The sequence below is a fragment of the Sus scrofa genome, chromosome 9 (genome assembly GCF_000003025.6).
Source record: "Sus scrofa isolate TJ Tabasco breed Duroc chromosome 9, Sscrofa11.1, whole genome shotgun sequence".
Taxonomy (NCBI): Eukaryota; Metazoa; Chordata; class Mammalia; order Artiodactyla; family Suidae; genus Sus; species Sus scrofa.
The window spans coordinates 5,297,550-5,315,187 of record NC_010451.4 but is presented as its reverse complement, the minus strand read 5'-3'; the positions used below and the strand labels follow the sequence as shown (position 1 = coordinate 5,315,187).

At 42.1% G+C, this 17,638-nt stretch overlaps 1 protein-coding gene across 1 annotated transcript; it reads right to left on the bottom strand.

Moving 5' to 3' along the window:
- On the bottom strand, positions 27 to 11,167 carry LOC100513749 (olfactory receptor 51S1). The gene has a single exon (XM_021062403.1). It carries the CDS (start codon positions 8,577 to 8,579, stop codon positions 7,524 to 7,526), a length of 1,056 nt encoding a protein of 351 aa, XP_020918062.1. The 5' UTR covers positions 8,580 to 11,167; the 3' UTR covers positions 27 to 7,523.

Here is a 17,638-nt window from a genome sequence, read left to right as displayed (position 1 = left end):
GTAGGAAACTTTGTTAACAAGCCAGTTGTTCTTTTCTGAATGCTATACAAAAAGCATTTCAATTAGTAGGATAGTTGCTTGTTTTTGTTTTTGTTTTTTTTTAAAAAAACCTCTCAATTCTCTGGATGCTTCCAAAGTAGACATACTATGGACTGAATCCTAAAACACACATCAGTACAATTTATCACTGGATCTTCTGTGGTAGACTTCCTTTTGTCCTTATTTTGTGTCGGGGCATGGCCCATGTAAATACAAAATATCACACCAAGTGCTCTGGATCAGTTACTGCTGCTGTTAGCTGAACATTAAAAGGTTGTAGTAACATTGCTAACATCCCAGGAGTGAGAATCGCACTGTTTTCTCAACATTTCCCCACGATTAGCCCTGGCAAAAGGGAGCTCATACTTTTGGGTCATGTTTTATTTCCAGCTCTGCCATTACGACTCCACCTGTGGGCCCAGTAGACCAGCAGGGGTGGCACTAAGGCTGAGGGTGATAATTACAAGTAGGTTCTTTCTACCTGGTTACTGAGTACCTGCCCTGAGGTGGGTACTGTTGGGCGGGTAACAGCATGAGACAAAAAGATTTTCACGCTTATGACCATGTCAACGTGTACTTAACATACATCTTCTAGAGACTTACTTCTTTTCTTTCAAGGGTCCTCGTTCCACCCCCTGGCCAACTATCCAAGCCTTTCAGCAAAGTGCAGAAGTCCACGTATATCCACACACATCAGACAACTCTCCTTCTCCACAAGCTGACAGTCGTGAGAGCTCATGACCTACTCAATGCATTCACATTGAAAATAAAATTAGACATTGTGATGATCAAAGAGAACATATCTGGGGGCAGAATTCCACATAAGGTCTGTGAGAGTCTCACACCGAGTCTGCTTAAGGCATACACTTAACCTTGGAACCTCAGCAGGATGCAGGCTGCCTCATCAATATATGAGACTGGCTGTCCCCAGGTCCTGCACTGATGGGGGGACAGGGTTCCAAGGGTTAGACCTATGACTGTAAGACAAAGCCTGCACTCCGCATTTTCTTAGGAGGGTGCCTTATGGACAGACAGTGATTAAGCAAGTGGAGCCAGTATTCCCAGGGGCCCAGATGTTTGTTGATGCTCAGAAGGATGTGTCTGTGCCAGAGAGTATAAGTAAGGAGGTAGATTCCCAGCAGGTGCTGGAGCAAATAAGCCACAGAATTTGAATAATTTGAACCCCCTCCACCCTTGCTCTGGGATAAGGTGGCCTGGTAGGTGTCCTAGAGACTCAACCTGACTTCCTTGAGTTGGTTTTATGTTTCTCAAGGAAAACTCTGCAATTTATAGAGGTCAACCCTATGCCTTTCAGAGGGCTGAAATAAACATGTTTCATGGGTTCTCCAGCTTAAGGGATCATGCTACATTTGGGACAGCACTGATAGCTGAAAAGTTTAGGATGTGTGTGTAGGATGGGAGAACCTCTTTATATTTGCCTAATGGACACAGCTGAAAAAATAATGTTATCAACAGTAACTCCTTTAGTTACCTGAGCTAGGTTGGAAGCTTGCCAAGAAAAGCCTCACACATGGCACTTTGGAAATGATCTATTTTGCAGAGACTTTTGAACAAGAATGGACAATGGGTTATCCCTTTTCTCTGTCTGAATCCCACTCCCCCAACAAGGGCAGAGTGCATCAGTTTCACCACTGGGGTTTTCTGGTCTAACACTTTTAAAAGGAGAGTTACCCAAGGTGTCAGTGATGCCGACGCCAGGAGTATAAACAGGATCAAGTCGAAAAACCCAAGGCAGGTACCTGAATTGGTCCTCTAAGGGTAGATACAGAGAAGCCAAGAGCAAGGGGAAAAAACTTCAAGAACAAAGAGAGAAGGGCAAAAGCGGTGGCCATTCTGAGCAGGACCAGCAGTAACTGCATGAGAGAGTATGAGAGCTTTAGGCACCTACAGATGACAACTGTGGCAGGTACTGCATGTCAAGGGCACATCAACCACCTTTGAAGGGCTGAGACAAAAAGGACACTCAGTACTGGGAGAGATCAATTTTATATCTTCACACACATGTTCCATGCACGATAATATGAGGTTGGGGCATCTTTGACTCCTGCTGCTGCAGCATCTATGGTCTGTAGGAGTGCAGGACCAGTGACCCCATCCACGATGTTACTGCTTTTCCAGATTGCAATATATTCCAGCTTAGTTTACTTAATGCATCAACCGCAAAAACAACAGTGGTTAAAAAACAGTTATTACAGCAGCTTGCTAGGTCTATAGGGTTGTTTAGAAGTATGTTAGGGAATAAAGATAGACTCGAAGAGTGTAAGGTCTTAAATAAATATCATGAAGAACCCGTTTAAATTTACTCTGTATCTTTCTTTATATAGAAAAAGTTATGTTACATTATTTCTTGTCACCTAAATGGGAGCTCATTTTCATGTAACTGACAATGGAACTTAGTTGCATTCAGTAAATATAACTAAGAGAATTTCTGTTGGTTGTTCATGTTATTTATCTACCAGGGGAAGATAAATAAAAGGCATATTGAAGACGTTTCCTCTCAATGCCTCGGAAATGGCCACCTCTCCCTTCCTTTGATTGGGATTCCAGGGCATGGGCATGGGCACGTTTGGCTCTGCATCCCTATTTGTCTCATGTACCTTATGGGCATCCTGGGCAATGGCACCACCCTAGTCGTCATCAGGACAGAGCCTTCCCTGCACGAGCCCGTGTCGTGTTTCCTATCCATGTCGGCGCCATCGGACCTGGGCCTGCCCCCTCTGCTCTTCCCACCACACTGAGGACCTCCTTGTTCAAGGCCACGGGGATTTCTGCCGACGCCTGTGCTGCCCAGGAATTCTTCACCACGGGTTCACAGACATGGCATCTCGGGACTGCTGAGCATGTCTTGGATCGCTTGGTTGCCATTCGCACCCCCCAGGGATACAGCTCCCTCCTTACTAGCTGCAGAGTTTTGCAAATGGGGCTAGCATTTGCTGTTAAAAGTGTTCTCCTAGTCTCCCCTCCCTTTCACTTTAAAGCGATCCAGATATTGTAAGAAACACCTGTTATTCCACTCCTACGCCTCCACCTCCAGGTGTCACGAGGCAGGCATGCCCTGACAATAGGGTGAACTTCTGCTATGGCCTGTGTGTCCCGCTCTGCGTGACGTCAGACAGCACGTTCTTTGCTGTCTCCTGTGTGTGCCTCCTGAAGACGCTACTGGGAACAGCATCCCATGCAGATGGGTTTAAAGCTCTTAACACTTGAGTGTTCCACATCTGTGCTGTGCCCATCATCACCTTGGCTACCATGCATTGCTTTGCCAAACATAAATCCCCTCTGGCTGTGATTCTGACAGCGGACCCATTCTTGCTGGTACCACCCTTGATGAATCCCACTGTGTACTGTATGAAAACTCCGCAGATTAGAGTGAAGGTCTTGGAAAAATTGGAAAAACTGGGTCTGAAGTCTAAATGATGAGGCAAAGGTAAAGGTTCCATTTTTCTCTCTACAGCAAATTGTCTTAGAGGCAGACTAATATTTCTTCCCAACAGGAGATGTTTCTGTTTACTTCGTAGTCCTTAATTATATTAATTAGTTAAGTAATTGGTTAATACTTATCAGGGATCTCCTACACCACAGCTTTTCTTTTAAGGAAGAAGGGATCTTGGCTTCAGGAAGTAGGTAGGAATCCTGCTGCTGGTGTTTGGGAGGTTAAGGATATCTACCATCAGGTGTAAGACTGAAGTGTAAGACTCCAGAGAAGCTTCTGAGGAGGAGCTGAACTGTCACTGGGAGGACTCCGTAAGACCCTGGACCATTTAGCATCTTTGTATTTGCCTCCTAGCATTTGATTCCTCCCTGTGGTTTCCATTAAGCCCTTTCTGACGTGTGGAAGTTTGTCTACGTAGGTTTTCTTCCTTGCTGCTTAAAGGGCGGTAGGCTGAGCTGCTGCAGCCGCATCTGGAAAGTAGAAGTACAGACTCTCATATCCGCTTCGACCTTATTAAGTCAGAATCTGCCTTTTAACAAGATCCTAGGTGATTGGCATGTACATTAACGTTTGAAATATACAACACACTTTGGGATAATGTGAAAGGGAAACCTACAGAATATGTCTTTGGCTGAAGCCAATTTGGGAGGAAATTGTAGGTGGAAGTTCCAGGCAGGCACTGGCATTTGGCAGCCGTTTTAGTAAAGGAAAGGGGCTGAGTCCTTGGGGCACCATGGATGGTGCCCTATGTGTATCTTCAACATCAGGCATGCAACTCTCTCACTGACACACTGCGAATTTACACAAGGAAACAGCTGAGTGCTGAGCTCTGAGGTGAATTCCTATAAAAATAGACATTTACAAGTCACCTCAAAAATGGAAAGATCCCACAGCAAAACTAGGCTGATTGTCCCACTCGGAGCCACTCAGAAGGAACCTAGTGAGAAGTGGCTGCCCCCTTAAGCACAACTCCCACTACTCAGTCTGAGTGTGTACTTGATCCATTTATTTTTTACTATCAATTCCTCCTCTACGGACACACACTCACACACACTATCTCTCTCTCTCTCTCTCTCTCTCTCACACACACACACACACACACGCACACAATTAAACTCTGGATGCAAGTCTCAAAGGCTTTGTTTAGCAGTGGGAACAGCCCAGAGGTCTGGTTTTGCAAAGCTTTTCCTGGTCTGCATTGCCATCTAACGCCCACGTATCACTGTTACATTTTGCTGACAGTTGTAAATGTTCTGGCTAATATTTCTATCCCCTTATGTGCTGTAAGAATAGAAAGAACATCTGCGTGTTTCCACAAATGGAGAGTCAAGCGGACGAGGTATTATTTTCAGAGAGCGCGCGAGGAGAGAACACTGCCCCCTGAAGGCCAGTAGTGGTAACAGCAACCACGAGGCACCAAGGATTTGAAGGGATGCGGTGGATGTGGCCGGTGGCCAGGAGACTGGGAGAACCAGGAGGGAGCAGTTGAGGCCCTGCTGTGCACGAACGAGTTCTTGGCTCCCCCCTTTTAGTGAAGTAATAATCACATGGAGGCGGCCAGCAATTCTGGGTTTAGTCCATCTACTGCTCACTTACAAAGGTCCATTCAAAAGTGCTTTCAGCAGGCCCCAGGTTGCAGTTTTTGGTCTATATAATGAGGTGAGAGGAACTTAAAGAAACTGGGAGCTGTGAAGTTTTTTATTCAGATTGAATACGCACATGAAGTTTAAACACAGTTATTCTGATTTCATTGTTAATTCCAAAAAACCACCATTCATTGAATATCTTAGATATTCAGACGCCATGATACAGGGATTTGAGTTCAGTCCATCTTCATTATGCTTATTTTACAAATGTGGGAACAACTGATGCCCAATCACACAGGAACGGTGGCCTGGGAATTCTGAACCAGGCCTGCAAGATTCCAAATTCTTTCATTGCATCAGCAAACCCTCAATAAATACATGGGAATTTGGAGATAGGTGTTCGAGGGAGGAGGCAAAAAGGGACTTCAGGAAAGCAGCAATTCTAAGAAACCTCATCACTGCTGCTTCAAGACCAAGCTGTTTCTCCATTCAACAGTTTTAAGAGAGATTTTAGAGCAGAGGCTCTGGATTAAGGCAAGTCTGAAAATAAATTGTTTTGTGACTAATTTTATAAACTTGGGGCATAAATTCTCAGCCTCAGTACTCTTATTTGTGACCTGGAGAGACTAATTTATTTAACAGTTTCATAAGAAAAGATATAATATATCTCGCAGAAAAGCTGGATATAATATGAGGGTATAGCTATTCCTGTGTTCCTGGAATATGTTCTAATACATCAGTGTGTGTTCTTGTCTTGGTATTAAGTGGATTCAATATGCTGCTTTTCATTAAAATGTGTTCTCTAAATACAAAAGGGTGTTTCAGTCGTTCAACATATTAAAGCAAACAATTATGATTGTGTTAGTTGATGCTGAAAAAGTATTCGATAGGATTAAGTTTATTTAAAAAGTAACAAAATTGGAATAAAAATGAACTATTTGAAAGTTATAAAGCTTAACCAAAAATCTAACTGCCAAGCATTATTCTGATAGGTGAAACACTAATGCCATCTATATTGCAATGAGAAACAGCATTTTAATAGTCACTCAACCTTTCATAAAGGGTTGGAGGGTCCAATGAATTGAATGAAATGAAAAGTGGAATAATTGATATGACTACTAGGGGAAAGTTATTAATCATCTATTTTTGCTTTTGAATGCTAAGTACAAATAAAATCCAAAATTAAAAAAAATACTAATATAATGTTTATGATAATTTGGTAAATATTAGTACAAGATAAAAATGTTTTTCTCAATCTAGTAATATATAAAAGAAGTTGGAAATGGGGACACGTTTTATTTATAATAGCAACTCAATCATACATTTAAAAACCACAAGGAAATAAATGTAAAGTGAATAATTTTACAGAAAAGTATAAAAAAAAAGGGATTAACAACTGAAACATGTATCCTAAATTCTTGGATGTGAAAAGTTATCACAGATGCTGATGCCCTTATTTTTAATCTATAAGAAACAAAGTAATCCTTGCTAGAATTCCACAGCTCTTGTTTGTTTTGTTAGAGGGGATCCTTTATACCCACATTAACTAAATCACACTATGAGGCTATTCTAACAGATCAGTGATATGTGAATATATATTACATAAATATATCATGCTCCATAAAAAAGATCTCTAAAGCAGTCTCTATGCATACACATACATGTAAAGATGACATGCATAGTATTTTATTTCAGTGAGAAAAAGAGAATGTATTTAACAGGTGATGCTGCCACTAGTACATAATCACCTTGGTTAATATAACTTTGGAGTTCTGACACAGAAAGGCTTAGAAGTAAAAACTATTGTAACAATTCCAGAAAAAAAAAACATAAAAGAATATGTGCAGAATATATAGGTTTAAGATACTTGTTTTAAAAGCAACATAGGAAAACACAAACATTATAAAGAAATATAAAAGTGGATTTGATTATATAAAACTATATTTATTTGAGATTTGGTTGCTTAAATAATGACAAAGACAAATACTATATTGGTAAAAGTATAAAACTAGAAGTTCTTGCACATTTGTCTTTAAACCATAAATAGTCCAATAGAAAAATGGTGGAAGATGTTTGAAGAGGCTATCTATGGAGAAGAAAATAAAATAACCAATAGTTATGTGAAAGATATTCACTGTTACTACTGGAAAATTTGACATAAAGTAAAATGAGATTATTCTCACTAATAAGATGGAAAATGTAAGAAGAGTGGTAACAGTGAATTTTGATGGGTATGCAGAAGAAGGTACACTCACACACACGTGAATGGTTGTGACAGCTCTTAGATTCTGGCCCTTTCTACGTCATGGATCTGTGATGTAACAGAGGGTAGGTCACTGGCACTCTCTGGGGCTCTTAAGCTTCCATCGATACGCACATACACACTTCTAGGGGCAGGTGGGTGTATCTGTGTATATGCACTTTCGTGCACCTGAAGGATCATTTCATGCACGATGAACGGAGTTCTCAGTCATGGAAACCTTTGTGTCAGGTAGCCTTGAACCACCACACATGGAGGCACATCCTCCTCTCTGAGCACAGCCCACCTTCCTGGGCTTCAACCTCTTGAATATTCTCTCTCTAATCTCCTTCATCTTGACACTGTACAGGATAGGGTTTATCAGTGGAGGGAGCAGGAAGTGGACATAGGAGAGAAGAGTATGGGCAGGCTGAGGGAGCGGCACCCTAAGACGGTCAACGAGTGCCAGGAGGGTCATGGGCACGTAGAAGAGAAGCACTGCCAAGAGGTGGGCGGCACAGGTTTGGCCAGCCTTCCAGCGATCCTCCCTGGACCCCAAACCTTGCAACGCCCTGCCAATCAGGCCATAGGAGAAGAAAATAAGCAGGGGATCCAGCCCCATGGCTGACAGGACCACAAAGAGGCTGTAGATGGCACCCCAAGCGCCAGGGCAGGCCAAACGGGCCATATCTGGGTGCAAGCAGTAAGAATGGGTCAAGACCTGTGGATGGCAGTAGCGCATGTGGGCCAGGAGGAATGGCAGGGGCAGATGAAGCCCTAGGCATCGGAAAGCAATGGCCATGCCGATTTTACTGACGACATCATTGGTGAGGAGTGTTGGGTAGCGAAGAGGGCGGCAGATGGCCAGTGCCCGGTCTATGGCCATGGCGAGTAAGACGGAGGACTCCATGATGGAAAAGACATGGACAAAGAACATCTGAAGGAGGCAGGCTGAGGCAGAGACATCGTGAGCATCTGTGAGTGCCAGACCCAGCAGGGTGGGCATCAGGGCTGTGGCCAAACCAACATCAGACACACTGAGCAGGAAGAGGAAGAAGTACATTGGGCGGTGAAGCGTGGGCTCCAGGGCAATGATCCAGAGGATGGCACCATTGCCCAGAGCAGAGAGAAGGTAGATGGTGATGAGGGGTATCGCCCACCAGGAGGGTACAGCTGACAGGCCTGGCATGCCCACCAGCAGGAAGGTGGGGGCCATTGAAGTGCTGGTGTTGGGAGCCGAGTGGGTGAGGAATGTTGACATAGTTCAAGATCCCGCTTTGAACTCTGGATACTGAAAACTGATTAGAAAGATTTATTTAATCTTATGACCCATTTGCATACTATTTTCTACAACAGCCTGCTTCCTGCCTCTCCCGCCCCAGGCACACATCCACGGTCTAATGTCAACGCCATAGTCATGCCTTGCCTTGGAGACTTTCTACAGCTGTCCTCAAAGCTCTGATTCCCTCCTAAATTGTTTTCCCATTTTCCTCAGCCCTGTTTTTCCCCATAGCTTTTTCCTAACTTATCTCCCTCCCTTAATGGCAAATACCTGGAAGGGGTTTTACCTGTATAGACACGTTTTCTCTCAATCCCAGGAAATCTGACTTTCCCTCCATCTCACCACACATTTCAGTCACTTCAAGGCTTTCATTAAGGTCATCAATGACCCTTTTGTTATTGCATCAAGAGGCCCTCAGAGTCCCTAGACTGACCTGTTTTTCAATGAGCTTTGTTGTTATGAGTACATGTTTTCCTTTTTTTTTTAATTCTACGTCTCAGAATTTAACTTCTTAGTTCACCATGCCTCGTCCCATCCAATTAATACACCAGTATTTCGGGGAGATCTTTCTTTGGCCATTTTCTTTTTCCTCAGTGGTGTTTCTCATGACTTCAACTAAACATTATAAATCAATGGATCACAAATATATCCCATCCAAATCTCTACTTGGATATCCAAACATTTTAAATTCAAATAATCCAAAACAGATCATAATAGACTCATTCATCTTTAAACCTCTTCCAGCTTTCTTAGATACAGTGCTGGAGAGATTACAACAATGACAAAAAAAAAAAAAAATAGGAAACATATTTTAGTTCCCTAGGTCAGTTGGTAGCATTACCACTCAACAGTTTTCCAGAATAAAAGCCTCTAGTTAGACTCGCTTCAATATAACATCCAAATATTACCTATAATTTCAACAAGAAGGACCTGGCACACACTATAGTCATATCTCCCTCCTTCTGTCAAGTGTCCAAAAAAGTTAGAACGGAAATTTCAGACAAAAACACCATGAGATTGTGACGTGGGGAAAGAAAAATAAAAACATGCCAAGTTACATTTTTAGGGGAATGATAACAGCTATAAATTAACTCTAAAACTACATTAGAAAATTGTAATGTATATATCTTAAAATATGAAGTGAAACATATTTAAATAAAATGTAATAACTTCAAAACTACAAAAGGAAAATAAATGAAACACGGATTTTAATCCAACAGAAAACATTAAAGGAGGAAAAATCAGAAATAGGTATTCATTTCTGACATGATGGTATAAGGAGGCTGAAAAATCCTCTCATCTGAAAAGAAACTATAAAATGGGTAAAAGCAGTAATTAACATAATTTAGTGCTCTGGAAATCCATCAATGACATAAGCCTATTGATTAAAACAACTGAACTTTGGAAAATAAATGTGTTCTTGGCTTCCTGAGATTGCATTTATAATCCCCACTGCCTTCTGAAACAACCTAAGCAATCTTGAGAGATATGAAGAAAGTTGGATGATTTCAAATATATTACAAAGATGTAGTAATTAAAACAGTATGGCCCTGGAATAAAAACAGAAAAATAGAGCAATGGACTAGAATAGAGCGAACTCATGTAAATAAGGTCAATTGATCTTCGGTAAGGTACCAAGAATACGCAATAGGGACAGGACAATCTCTCTAACACATGGTGTTTGGAAAACTAGATATCCACATGCACAATACTAAATTGTACTTGTTTCTTACACCACACATAAAAATAAACCCAAAAAAGATTTAAACGTAAGACCTGGCAGTATAAAATTGCTAGAAGAAAACGTAAAGGAAAAGCTTCATGACATAGGAATTGGTGATAATTTCTTGTATATGACATTAAAAGCATATGCAATAAAGGCAAAGTTAGACAAGTGGTACTATATCAAACTAAAAACTTCTGCACAGCAAAAGAAATAATCGACAGAGTGAAAAGGCAGCATACAAAACAGGAGAGAATATTTGCAAACTATATATCTGATATATCTAATAACCAAATACATAAGGAATTTCTACGACTTAATAGCAAAAATGAATAACTCAGTTTTAAGAAGGGCGAAGGAAATGAATAGGCATTTCTCCAAAGAAGACATGCAAATGGCCAACAGGTACATGAAAAGATGCTCAACATCACTAATAATCAAGGAAATACAACTCAAAACTATAATTATACATAACCTCACATCTGCTAGGATGATTATTATTAAAAAAAAAAAAGGATAGGCATTGGCAAGGACTTGGAGAAGTTAGAATCTGTGTACACTGTTGGTGAGAATGTGAAATGGTACAGCCGCTATGGAAAACAACATAGCGTTCCTCAAAAAATTAAAGATAGAATCACTAAATGATCTAGCAATCCTGCTTCAGGGTATATATTCAAAAAAACATAATGAGGATCTCAAAGAATCTATCTATCCCCATGTTCCTGGAGCATTATTCACAAAAGCCAAGATATGGAAACAACCCAATGTCAATATAATTGGATAAATGGATAAGGAAAATTTTGTTTATACACAAGTCATGATGTTATTCAGCCTTAAAAATGAAGCACAGGAGTTCCCCTCATGGCTCGGCAGTTAACAAGCCCGACTGCATCCATGAGGATGTGGGTTCGATCCCTGGCCTCACTCAGCAGGTTAAGGATCCGGTGTTGCCGTGAGCTGTGGTGTGGGTCACAGATGGGGCTCAGGATCCCGTGTTGGTATGGCTGTGGTGTAGGCCGGCAGCTAGAGCGCTGACTCGACCCCTAGCCTGGAACTTCCATATGCCTCAGGTGCAGCCCTAGAAAGACAAAAAAAAAAAAAAAAAAAAGAAGCATAACCTGCCATTTGAAACAACATGGATGGACCCAGAGGATGTGATGCTAAGCTAAGTGAAATAACACTGCCTGACTCCACCTACCTGAAGTATATACTCAACCTGCAGAAACACAGAGGAGAATGGTCACAGCCAGGGTCTAGGGAAGTGGGGAAGCAGGAAATTTCTGTTTAACAAGCATAAGGTTTCAGTGGCTCAAGATGAAGTTCTGGAAATCTTCTGCGTACCCTTTTACTAGAGTAACCAACTTAAGAATTTAAGAAGTTAGATCTCATGTTAAGCCTTCTTGCAATAATAACAAATTTCGTAGCCAAAAAAAACATATATCTAATAAAACCATGATACATTATATGAGGTTAAAAAGTACAGGAAAGAATGGACGGTGTCCCAGAATGAGACAATATTTGTGGCTTGCATTACTGAATGAAGTTTAGAATTTGAAGTATATAAAAACTACAAATGGATAAGAAATAGATTGGAACTCTAATATCTAATCTGATAAAATATGATTTTTTTCACATAAGGGTAAATACAAATACTAAACAAATTTATAATAAAATCAACCTCAGTGGTTACTAAAAGAATATACTTTTTTTTTTTTTTTTTTGGTCTTTTCTAGGGCCACACCTGAGGCATATGGAGGTTCCCAGGCTAGGGGTCTAATCAGAGCTATTGCTGCTGGCCTACACCACAGCCATAGCAATGCAGGTTCTGAGTCTCGTCTGCGACCTACACTGCAGCTCACTGCAGCGCTGGATCCTTAACCCACTGAGCAAGGCCAGGGATCAAACCGCAACCTCATGGTCCTAGTCGGATTCGTTTCTGCTGCACCACAACAGGACCTCCAGAATATACTTTTTAAAAATAATAAATCATTTTCTATCATCATGTGAGATATAAAATTTGATAAAATTATACGCTGGAAAAGATACTAAAAGACTGCTCTTAATCAAAATTGTCAAGATTATAAAACTTTTAGCTCTTTTAGGAGCAATTTGGCAGAACCATTACAACAAGAAATCTACTCTATTTGGCAACTCTAGTTTTTTTAATTTAATTTAATTTATTTTATTTTTGTCTTTTGTCTTTGAAGGCTGCACCCGCAACATACGGAGGTTCCCAGGCTAGGGGTCTAATTGGAGCTGTAGCTGCCAGCCAAACCACAGCCACAGCAACGCCAGATCCAAGCGGCGTCTGTGACCTACACTACAGCTCATGGCAACGCTGGATCCTCAACCCACTGAGCAAGGCCAGGGATCGAACCCACAACCTCATGGTTCCTTGGATTCGTTTCTGCTGAGCCACGGTGGGAACGCCCTAGTTTTTAACATATTTATCAGAGAGGATTTGCATATGCATAAAAAGGCATAAAAGGTTTTTGTTGGCAAGAGAGGAAAAGAAGCAGTGTTCTTTATAATGCTTCATATTAACTCTGATAACTAATTAGTCAGTGAGATGGTCGTGCTGCGCACAATCTTATAATTAAGAAAGAAGACATTGCTCAGTTAAAAAACGCAGGGATGGATGTATAATGGCAGGATGTTTTAAACGTTTCCTAACTCTACCTCCCAGATAACCGCGTTTGTGCCCAAAGTCCTAGAACGATTTGCATTCAGTTGATTTGATTAAAGTAGTAATGGCAGGGGTGGGGGTGGGAAGGAGAGATTTAATACTGAATTGAGGAGCGTATTCAAAGATGACATTGGCTTTAACCCTAATACTTTATTATTATTTTTTTCTTTGAAAGACAGATTCTCACATCCCATGAGTAACTGGCAATTATTCAGTAAGCTCCACTGTCTCATTTCAAATATTCCTCTGGAATCCAAGTCTTTCACTCGTCACCACTGCTGCAGTCTTTGCTGAGGTTTCATTTGCATTTTCTTGATTGGTTCCCCCGCTGCCAATTCTTCTGCCTTTGAATGCTTCTTCCGTACAGATCCTACTGTGCTGTTTCTAATCTGCTATCTGATCATGTGGCTGCAGTATCTTTCCTTAAATCCTGCTGCGCTTCCACTGCTTTAAAATAAAGTCCACACTTTTATTTGCCATAGAGATGCCTTCACCATCTGGCCTCAGACAGGCAACCTTTACTGTTTGACCCATTTGTATTCTCTTTTCACTCATGAACCTTAGCCTTCCAGCAGTACTGCGACTCCTCAGAGATGTCGCTGATCTTTGCGACTTCAAATATTATAAGTGCAATTTCCTTCTCTCTCTGTATCATCTGGATCGTGGAGCTGTGACACAGATACTGTTTCTCTCTCCCCTAAGCTCCTGCTGACCACCTTTCTCCTGGGCCCTGGGGTAGAAGGCTGACCCTCTCCTACGTGCACTCGGGCACATTCTGTATCATTCTCAATTATTAATGTCTTTCCACGCTTTCCTCCCGAGACTGGCACTCCCTTAAGAAATGGTTCTTTATTTTTTTCACCATAGTGAATACATTTCTGGTTTACTCTAAGCCTCCGATAACCAGGCTTATAAGTCTCGTATACTTCTCTTTTGCTCTTCTGCAATTCTGTTTCTTTGAATTTTTCTCTGGCTTTGATGCCTCTTTGGCAATGCCCCCTTAGTTTTACTAGGCCATAACTATCGCCCTCCTCAAACTCTTCCCGTCCACCCCCCATGCATACCTCATCTAAGTTTCTCCAAAATGTTATTCTCTCCTTCAGGGGCATCCTTTCTTCCCAATATATTTCTAGATCACGCCTTCCACACCTCCTGATTCTTGGAGCCTCTGTGTCCCTGTCCACTAGATGGGGCCTCTGAGCGTGTGGGCTTGCAGTCTGAACAGAGGTTCCTGCTGTACGGCATACATTTCATGGAACATTCCTGTGCACTGAAACAGACCAGGGAGTGGGTCTGCTTGATAGAATGTAAAGCAGAAAGAGGCTTTGGCCAGGTTCTGGTGAGGCTTTTGTGGGGATATTTAAATCACCACAGTGGAGACCTCTTATTTGGCGAGTCCATTAAGGAGAGGATCTCTTAGCATTTTACAAGTCCTCTCATACGTATCTCACAAGCATCCAAGAAGCACTAAACCATCTCCCATTTACACTCTTCACACACAAACGGATGTGCTTAGTTTATAATCAATGTGCCTGTTCACCCATAACACTCACACACACACATTCACACTGAAACACACAAACACATACACTCATACGTTCAGGTAAAAAAGTTTGTATTCATGGACAAAATATCTTTGAGGCTGATATGTATCAAATGAGCAGGTATTCAAAGAGAAACATAACGCCTACTCACGTACATTTAATGATGCAGAGATCTACAGATGTTCACTCCTAAGCTAGAGAAGCACTTTTGAAAATGTGGTGACATATATGCACATATTCATATTAAAATACTTGTGGAAACCAAAGCACCTGTACATGCATATAGGCTGTATCATATATACATTCATCTCCACAGACTGGGAGTGGCAGGTGCCCTTAACTAATCTTTTGCTACATAGCCAAGTCCATACAGAGACTCAGTCTTTTTTCCATGAACACATACGCAGTCAATGAGTAAATCTATCTCTGCACATGCATATATTCATCAGATATTCACAGGCATCCCTCAAGATGCAGCCCACAAACATACATCCACACCCATCAGAAATGCAGGAGACCATACACCAGACCTTATAATCACATCCCATACCACTTGATTAGGCCATTCTTATTTTACCTCATATAGCTGATAGTTTTCTACAAAGACAAGCGAACTTCCTTTTCCTCAAACTGAAATCTTGTTTGCTATATTCATATTTCTATGATTCAAAAAGGAGAGTGGGGACATTGTCACCAAAGATATTTATAAATGCTGAATGATGTTTTCTGGGAGAAAACAAGTTTCATTCATTTCCAGATTAGTTCCTTGCCATCTGAAAGGCAAATGGCTCAGGCTACTAAAGGGATGGAAAATAGGATATTTGATCCGAGGGGAGATTTAGGGCTGGTGCAAAGGAAAGATTGAAGCAGCTGTATAGAGACAGCAGAGGGTTATGAAGAAATTTTATTACTTTGCATTTGTGTCCAGACCTAGCCTGGATATTAGGGCTCTCACCACAATTCTCCTTGCCACTTACCAGACCAGCACTGAAGCGTGTGTGTGTCAGACGGGGTCTGTGCTTGCAGAATTAGAAGTGGCCAATGTGCGGGAACTACCTAAAAGTTGGGTTATGGGGATAAAAGGCAGTAGGAAAAATAACAAAAGCCTGGACTTAGTCCCTGAGAGACCCCCACTTCCTGAGAGACCCCCACTTGTCTCTGTATTAACCCTGACTCTACTGAAAGAGAGATTTTCAGTGCTGAGAAGCAGGCCCTCTGCCAGAGACTATGGATATCTACCGAGCAAAGTAAGAGATCAAATCAGATACATTACGAAATACTTAGGCATATAGAGAGCTTCACAACACCAAGAAAAGCATGTAACATCAGGGTTGAGGAATAAAACCATTTATAGAAGAGAAACGTGTCAGTCAATTTAAGAGCCTCAGTTTAGGTGATAATCTCCCTATGTTTAGTCTCAAATTTCCGTGGGTAGTTGTAACGCAGGATGATCATTTGTTCTGCTGCTCCTTATCTTCGGATTCTTCCTCATCCTGTGTCTTTGCTGAGGACACCCATGGGATTAGGCTTTGTCCCAAAGTATCTGGGGGAAGGGACTGCAGCCGAGTTTTAGCAGCCCAAGATTGGCAGAAAGCCAGCCCATATACAGGGAACGGAAGATCCTGCGACGGAATTTTCAAGGCTGCCCAAGTTGCAGCACACACAGATTCTGGCCACCGGTTATTTTAGAACCACACAATATGAATGTGAATACATCCCTCGGTCCCACATTTGGTCTGCAAAGTCTGTTCCAAGTGACTTCCTAGTTCTCAAGCATGTTGACAAATATTAGAATCTTTTGTGTCTGGTCTCCAAGACTTTTACCCAATTTCAAATACCGCACGTGGGTTCATAAGCTTTGCCTTTGCACAGTTTTCTCTACCTTCTCTCTATTTTCCACCCCAGGAAACAATATATTCTTCCTAGAACTCAGAGGCTACCAGTTCTTACAGGCATGCTGATACACAACTTCCTCCACACAGATCAGTTCTTATTCTCTTGCCGCGATGCATCCCTCCAGCATAAATTAGAGCACCGTTATAACCTTCCCACGCCTTCCTCTGTGAGCTATTTGAGGACAGACTCCTTTTTATATTTTCCATTCCTGTAATAACAGCATCTTTCCATCCTACAAGAAATACATTTCTTGAATTCCAGGAGCTATTTTAAAGAGTCTGCTTTAAAAAATTGCTGGTATTGCCCAGATTCTGAGCCCCGTAGCTCCTACCTTCCTCAAAGGGCCCTGTGCTTTTCTTTTTTTTCCTTCTTTTTTTGTCTTTTCTAGGGCTGTACCCGTGGCATATGGAAATTCCCAGACTAGGGGTCTAATAGGAGCTGTAGCCACTGGTCTACACCACAGCCACAGCAACGTGGGATCCGAGCCATGTCTGCGACGTACACCACAGCTCACGACAACACCAGATACTTAACCCACTAAGCAAGGCCAGGGATCGAACCCGCAACCTCATGGTTCCTAGTCGGATTCGTTAACCACTGAGCCACGACGGACACTCCGGCACTGTGCTTTTCTTCTGATCTTTCCACCTGTTTTATCTCAATTCTCCACCCCCAATCTACTTTGCTACTCTTCAAAACCTGAAGTCACTTTCTGAGGATGGCTGAATCGTTTGCCCTACCTCCTTTCTGTCCTCCCAGGCTCAGAACCAGTAACTTTCACACTTCTCTCCCCGTCTTCTTGCTTCTCATTCCTGTGTCATCTCCCCACTTACTCCCAATCCCCATTAATTTTCTCACTCTTACCTGCGTCTTCCTGCCTGTTCCCACACCTGCTTCTCCCCTTGTGCCGTCCACTCACCACCCTCGGTTGTCCCAGGGACCCGCCACACTTTGGTATGCTAGTGGACCGCCTCAGGTGTACTCTTTATGTTGCCCTTGTTGTGCCGCATCTGGGGGAGGGGCTGGGGTGTGGGGTACAGGAAAGGTGAGCACAGGTGTCCAGCCTCTTGTTGCCAGAGCCCCATGGGGACTCTCAGTGAGACTGCTGTGGTGAGCTGAGGGTCCGTGATTCTGCCCAGAGGACGCACCATGATGACCTCTGAACTGCAGCGGGGATGGAAGAATCCCT

What these genes read in the sequence shown, in the direction of transcription:
- LOC100513749 (XM_021062403.1), bottom strand. Translation starts at nt 8,579, where the DNA reads ATGTCAACATTCCTCACCCACTCGGCTCCCAACACCAGCACTTCAATG.